Here is a 7,539-nt window from a genome sequence, read left to right on the forward strand (position 1 = left end):
ATGTCACGCAAACGACAACAAATAAAACCGAGAAATTGAAATTACTCATAATGAAGGCTTTCCTTGTTAATAATCAATCGAAATCTCCAGTCTGCGTCTGGAAAAGCATTCTACCGTTCACCGCCAGCATCCACCAACATTATAAAAGAAGCCGGGAAATCGAGAAAATTCGGAATCATTTCGAAGTTCTTCGCAAATGTTCGGGGATACTCGGAACGGGTGGATGACATTACATTCGCCAAACTTCTCTGCGGTTGTCGTATTTGAAAAGCATTTACGAAAGGACAAATGCCATCAGAGAGCACGTATAAATAGAAAAGTACATTTATCAAAATAAAATCCACTTTTCATTTTGCAAAAGTGAGGATTAATGAGCGACTGGTGGCATGCAAAGAAGTTTGAATCCACATCACGCGTTAAATTCCTCACAAATGATCGGAGCAGTTCTCTAATTGGTGTTTTATTTTCAGTCGAGAATTAAAGAAAATTGAAAAATTTATTGTCTAGGTCAGATTATTAGTGTGATACACATCAATAAAAACCATCACAGTACTGGTTCAATTCTGAAGCCTAAATGTTTTCTAAGATATGAAAAAGTTGAAATTTCGTGCGTCAGAGCTTGCCATCGAGGGCGAACTACCTGTCAAAGTTTGAAACGGTTTGGTTACAGAGCTGACACCGGCCTATTTACAAACACCAAAGGTGAGAAAGTATTGCATCCTCCTGTTTACATGTGCTGTGCGACAGTAAAACTCTTGTTGGTATTTCTGTGTTACATTCTCTGCTGTAACAATACAGCTTTCGAAAGCTGTTTAAACGCAGATCATGAGAAAGTAGATATTAAAAGAGTGATTTGGCTTTTTGTAATGCTTCATCACCACAAAGCTTTGATCGGTGAGTTTTACCCAAGATGGAGGCAATTTTTCATATCCTTATTGCGGCCAGTATTGTTGCTCTTGTCTCAGGCCACGGCCGGCTTATTGATCCACCCAGCAGGAACTCAGCATGGAGGTACGGTTTTGAAACGCCGAGGCAAGACACAGATAATGAGCTTAACTGTGGCGGATTTAATGTGCAGTGGTCTACGAACAAAGGAAAGTGCGGTGTGTGTGGAGACGCCCATCACTTAAGGCCTGGTAAAGCTCTTTATACCCATCCCGGAAAGTATGCGACGGGAACCATCACTAAGACGTACAAAGAGGGACAGGAGATTAAGGTGGTGGTAGACGTAACCTCCAACCATCAGGGATACTTCACCTTCAGTGTGGGCGACATTGGCTCTCCTCCCATAACTCAAGAGAAGCTGAGCTACGTGTTGAGGCAGCCCAATGGCGACACCAAGTGGAAAATCAACTCGCACGGGAACGACGTGTTTACTATCAGGCTAAGACTTCCCAGGGGCTTGACATGTGATCACTGCGTGTTACAGTGGTGGTGGCGTGTGGGAAATAACTGGGGGTGTGATGGAAAAAGAGACTGTGGAATGGGTAAAGGACCACAGGAAACCTTCGTAAACTGCGCCGATATTAGGATCACGAAAAGCGACGGAAGTGTGCCACCACCGCCTGCTCCAACCCGCCCCCCGCCACCTACAGAGGCACCTCCGGAGCCTCCCAAGCCTACCAAGCCCATACCCACCAATGCTCCTAACCCGGAAGGTTGCAGGTCAATACCTCCGTACAAAAGTAAACAAATGGACGACTGGTGTCGCAGAAATTGCGCCACAGGATACTGCCCAGCAACTCACTGCAAGTGCTCAATGTAAAGAAGATCCCCATTACCTGAAGCTTGCATTGAATAAACTTGACAATAAGACTGTACTCGGGTTTGACTTTTGATTTCATTCGATGTATCTGTGGGTTAATAAAATGTATATCAAACCATTGAAAAGACTTATGTGTTTCTTCGAGATGACTGAGTTGTCTCTGCTTTGCGTTCAACTTCATATTTCACCGTTACCAACATACCTGAGATTCCTTCTCCTCCTCAGCCCCCCACACTGCGAACTAAATATTTCCTGAAGATTTCTTAACTTTTAAACCACACTTTACAATGAGTCAGTTTAATTATGACGAGTAACTATACATTTGTAACCACTCTTTTTCCACCAAATCACTGAGACTGGCAAATGTTCGATGAAAACCTGCACTGTTTTATTCTTAATGAGAACTCCATGAGCCTTTTCTGACCTTTTTTAAAGGCTGGTATTTCATATGGAGGTCAATTTTGATTCTGGTGCGTTTCCTTCATTGACACGAGATTGAATATTTAAGCACCCTTACACATGCCCGTGCGAATGTACATCACCACTCTTTGTGAGAGGGGTGATAACCCATGATAATAAGGAGCCTGGCATTCCCCCAGGCGCAAAGGACCTCCCCCCCCCCCCTCACACCCCACTTGTCACATAAAATTATCCTTACGACGGTCAAGCGTTTAAAATGCAACCAGCGGGGGGAAGGAGAGGAGAGCGATACGTAATTTCTGCCAACGGCTATTTTTTTGTGTATATACGTTTCAAAGATGTGCGCGATGCTTGAGCGCGAGAACAAACATGATCTTATTTTCGCGCTCATTGAATAAATCTTCTGCAGCTCTTGCTCCATCCACATGTCATATGAGAGAATAAAGGGCCTGTGGCCAGACTAAAATTGGTGTGAAACCGTGGAGTCTAAACAGAATTTAGCGTTGGAAAATAGTTTTTGCCCCATCTTCCCATCGGGTAAAACTTTCATATTAATCTAACTTTTACTATACCTCCTATTTCGGCATTTATAGGCAACGATTTTGACGCCAGAAACTGAGTTTAACGCAGAACTGTGCGCAAGGATTTGGAAACGACCACGAGGATTAAGCGAAGACTGTTTTTTCTTTTGTTTTCTTTTCTTCCTCTTCTTCTTTATCTTTTTGGAGGTTTTTATTGAGTTATTTAAGACACGTTTCCCAAAGGAACGGGCAACAAACGCGAAGATTACGTGTGCTACATTGATCAACTTTGCTGTTACTAGCGTTAAAAATTTTGAAATGTAAAATTGCGAATTGCCCTCGCATAAACCACGCTCATTTAAGTCTGTTTATCTTTATCGTGTAGTGAGTAAAATTGATGAAAACCCTCCACTCTCCAGCACCCTCTCTCTTCCTAATTTGCAAACTAAACAACACCTATGTATGTACCTTATAAAATTTAAATACCTACTTTTTTGTGATAAAAATTTAATTCGAGCTCAGTTTATATAAACACGACTATTTAATTTTCCGGCATCATATCTTCGATTCTCCGCAATAACTTGCATTTTACTCCAAACGAAATCAGCATTTTTCGTGATATTAAACGTGATATAGAAATGTATCGTCTCTAGAACAACCTTTTGCTTTTGACTATTCGCCATGTGTGTAGCTAGATCTCAACTGTGTTTACATCTTGTGCGCTTTTATTTACAAACCAAAAAAGTGTGAGTGCACTGTTTGCATATCCAGTACATATGTCGTCCAAACGCCAAAAATTCTAAGTAAGGTTTGAACACATCCTGCTTATGTTAAAATAAGCGGACAGCCAACCTGTTTCAACTTTACAGACCAGATGACAGTCGTCAACCCACTTAAGGGCGTTGCTTATGAGACAGGGGGAGGGTGAATATCTGTTTGCAATCCCCTCTTTGTTGTGAAAAAAGTGGTACTTTGTAAAAGAGCACTTTGACGTGCTTTAGGGTGTTAATGCGACACTTGGGCAAGAATCCCCCCCCTACCGTCTATGCGCCTACCACGTTTTAAATTGACCTGCTGCTCGAATGAGATCACAAACGCTAAGAAGGTGCCATACTGAGTTTTCGTGAAACATGGCAGCGAGTTTGCAAGTTTTTATCGTACTAAACGTTATCACTTTAGTTCTTGGTCACGGCAGCCTTATTGACCCAGCTAGCAGGAACTCGGCTTGGAGGTTTGGTTTTGATACACCGACGCAGCATACCGATAACGAGCTGAATTGCGGTGGCTTCAGCGTTCAGTGGAAGACGAACAAAGGAAAGTGCGGCGTGTGTGGAGACGCGTACCATTTTAAGCCTGGTAAGGCTCTCTACACTCACCCTGGAACGTTCGCCACGGGAACCATCACTAAGACGTACAGAGAGGGACAGGAAATTACGGTGATGATAGAAGTTACCTCCAACCACCAGGGATACTTCACCTTCAGGGTGGGCGACATTGGCTCTCCTCCCATTACTCAAGAGAAACTGAAATATGTATTGAGGCAGCCTAATGGCGACACCAGGTGGAAAATCAACGTGCCCGAAGACAAAATCTTTGAGATCAAGCTGAGACTTCCCAAAGGCCTTACATGTGATCACTGCGTGTTGCAGTGGTGGTGGCGCGTGGGAAACAGTTGGGGATGCGATGGGCCTAATGACTGCGGAATGGGCAAAGGACAACAGGAAACTTTCGTAAATTGCGCCGACATCAGGATCACGAAAAGCGACGGAAGTGTGCCACCACCTCCTCCAACACGGCCTCCCCCACCCACTGAGAAGCCTCCGAAGCCTACCGAGCCTCTGCCTACCAATGCTCCTAATCCGAAGGGCTGCAAAGCCGTAGGCCCCTGGACAGGTAACAAAGCCATAGACGAGTGGTGCGTCAAAAACTGCGCCAAAGGTAACTGTCCAGCCAACATGTGCAAGTGTCCGAAGTGAAAGGAACTGTAGTCTGAATGACGTCAAGTCTCTCGCTGGTATCAAGATTAAAGGAGTTCTGTGTAGATTAAGGGAAATAAAATGTATGGTTTGATAAATATCTGCATTTTAATAAATTCAAAAGGTGTGAGATGCTTGTGTAAATTTGTTTCAATATTGACAGCTGTTACGCTGTGTCAACCCTTTGACTCCTAAGAGTGATTAGCATCCAATATCTCCCTACAACATTAAGGTCACGAGAATAAAAAAAAATGATCACCAACTAACAAAGCTGTTGATTTTTTAACAAATTATCCCTGACTACGCCTTAGGAAATGACTAAAAAATGGTGGGAGAATATGCTGATGTTACTGATACTGATGTTAGGTTGTAAAGTGTTTAAGAGTTTTCGACCATGATACTCAGTGTGACCTTATATAACTCGATAACTGTTTTAATTGTTATTTCTCAAAGTCTCGTTAGAAAATCAAATGCTTAAAATTTGGATGGCTGATAAATTTTGCTTTGAAAGCTTTTCCGTCGATCAAAATTAGTTTTCCTATCTGAAAAATGAAACGATGGAAAGGCGATCGTAATTACTCACGGATTGAAAAACTTATTTACGTATTTATTTTTACAATGCAGGACTTTTACAGATCTAATACATGGCTTACAGCGCGATTCAAAAAATACCCAGCTGAGTATACATATATATATATTGCACGCTTTGTCAAACCATAAAAACACCAAAAAAAGAACGAAGCTAATATCCAGCCTCCTTGACCAAACAAACTTGGTCAGTAAAGGATTCATTATACAGTAAAAAAGATTTCGCTCTATTTAGAATCAAGATTGATTTGTTCATTTCGAAAGCCAGGAAAGAAGGCCAACTATGTTTTTCGGACAACAAACCAACAAGAGTATCTTATGTCTTCTATATTTTGACTGTCTTCTCCCGTTTTTTGCGACTTCATCACCGACATTGTCCAAGAATTACGATCTCTGTAAGTCTACTCCGCGCTCTTCTTTTTCTTGCGCAAGATCAAAGCGGGCAATCCCAAGTCCATCTTCCCCACTTGGGTTGCCGATCAGAACAGAGGATTCGTTGGATATTGCATACTGGCACCGCTAGTGACATAATAAGAGATGTCACAAAGCGGGGCACGGTGGCCAAAGTGTGAGATCTGTTCAATTTTAACACTCGAAACAACAAGTTGCAAAATCTAAAAAATTTCAAGGTTGCACAATTTTGATTGCACTCAGTTAAGTTACAAGCACCTGAAAAAAAAAAAAAAAAAAGAAAAACACCTTTGACAGTCAAAAAAGACCTTTTCATACTCTTTTTTTTCTGAATGAATAATGATAACACCAATGACTGAAAAAAATTCGGAATATCTTTTTTGTTTGCTCTTGAATTATCCATTTAATAAGGGTTATAAGGAACAAGAGTTCCATAAAGAGATTTTCTTCGTATTTGAAAATGATCACAATTCTTGAGATGAATTCCATGTTTTTATTTAATTCTGAAATAATCAGCGAGTAACAATCTTTTAAGAACTATCTGCTGCTATATCCGGGTAAATGATCTTCAGATTAAGCAAGCCGCAATTTATTTACCTAATATAAACTTAGTGCATATACGTAAAAGTTCGTTGCCTTTCAATACTGTTATTCACATTTACAGTGAGTGGAAGGGCAATAACCCGCTGCGCAGTTAGATGCACACCAGACATCCATATTGGCATCGCCGGTCCAGGCCCCTGTGGCTTTGCAGACTCCTTGAGGTGGTGCAGTTGGTGGTGCTGTGGCGCCAGGGCCTTCTGTTGGGGGAGGATTCGTTGCAGGCGCATCTGTATTGGGTTTCTCTGTCATGGGCGCGTTCGTGTTTGGAGCTTCTGTAGCACCCGGTCCTCCCGCAGACACAATCTTGATATCCGCGCAGTTAACAAAGGTCTCTTGTTTCTTGCCCAGTCCTACTCCGCAGTTGCCGTTTTCGTCACAGCCCCAGTTGTTTCCCACAGTCCACCACCATTGCAGTACGCAGTGATCACATGTCAGGCCTCTGGGAAGGTTAAGCTTAATTGTGAACTTTCCATTTTGGGACGAGTGAAGCTGCCATGTGTTTGAGCCATCTGGCTGTAACAGAACGTATGTCAACTTCTCCTGAGTGATGGGAGGTTTTTCCAGTTTTCCAAGGCTGAATCGAAAGTATCCTTGATGGTTTGAGGTAATATCAATCACAACTTCGATTACTTGACCCTCCTTGTAGGTCTTTGTTATAAAACCATCACTTGCGTACTTTCCAGGGTAGACATACTTGGGGTTTTTATCGTGATACGCATCACCGCACACGCCACATCTCCCATTGTTAGGCCCATTCCATTGAACACTGAAACCTCCGCAGTTCAGCTCGTTGTCTGTGTACTGTCTCGGACGGTTAGGGAAAAATCTCCAAGCAGAGTTTCTGCTGGCAGGATCTATCATTCTTCCGTGGCCAGCCACAGCGACTATCAAGCAGGCAGTCGCGAAAAGGCGAACGATTTCTTTCATTCTAATCTAAATTGTCACAAACGTAACTGATGATACTCGGGTTGACCCGGCTAAATCTCCTTAGAAAATGAACTTACACAAGAGAGACTCAAGTTTAAATAAAGTGCTACTGAGGCTAATGAAGACTCTTTATAAGTATCAAACAATAGGGTGACAAATTGCGTCCTTGAAAAGAAAAAAAATAGATGCATCTACACGTACGCTATTCCGGGGATGAAAAGGATTTTCACCTTAAAAGGCTGGGTAAATAGGCTTGCTGTATTCTTTGTGGTTTTGTAAATATTGCTTGGGGCGTAGATTCTGTGAAAAGGCAAAATATTTATTCAGG

General features: G+C 42.2%; 3 protein-coding genes across 3 annotated transcripts; 2 read left to right on the forward strand and 1 right to left on the reverse strand.

Moving 5' to 3' along the window:
- The first annotated feature begins 884 nt into the window (after positions 1-884).
- LOC131797601 (uncharacterized) lies at positions 885-1,875 on the forward strand. The gene has a single exon (XM_059115277.2). It carries the CDS (start codon positions 911-913, stop codon positions 1,763-1,765), a length of 855 nt encoding a protein of 284 aa, XP_058971260.2. The 5' UTR covers positions 885-910; the 3' UTR covers positions 1,766-1,875.
- Positions 1,876-3,817: 1,942 nt separating this feature from the next.
- On the forward strand, positions 3,818-4,805 carry LOC131797688 (uncharacterized). Its single transcript, XM_059115388.2, has one exon. The coding sequence runs from the start codon at positions 3,837-3,839 to the stop codon at positions 4,680-4,682; it is 846 nt and encodes a 281-aa protein (XP_058971371.2). The 5' UTR covers positions 3,818-3,836; the 3' UTR covers positions 4,683-4,805.
- Positions 4,806-6,172: 1,367 nt separating this feature from the next.
- Positions 6,173-7,293, reverse strand: LOC131797314 (uncharacterized). The gene has a single exon (XM_059114953.2). The coding sequence runs from the start codon at positions 7,209-7,211 to the stop codon at positions 6,330-6,332; it is 882 nt and encodes a 293-aa protein (XP_058970936.1). The 5' UTR covers positions 7,212-7,293; the 3' UTR covers positions 6,173-6,329.
- Positions 7,294-7,539: the final 246 nt, after the last annotated feature.

The sequence above is a fragment of the Pocillopora verrucosa genome, chromosome 7 (genome assembly GCF_036669915.1).
Source record: "Pocillopora verrucosa isolate sample1 chromosome 7, ASM3666991v2, whole genome shotgun sequence".
NCBI classification, from domain to species: domain Eukaryota; kingdom Metazoa; phylum Cnidaria; class Anthozoa; order Scleractinia; family Pocilloporidae; genus Pocillopora; species Pocillopora verrucosa.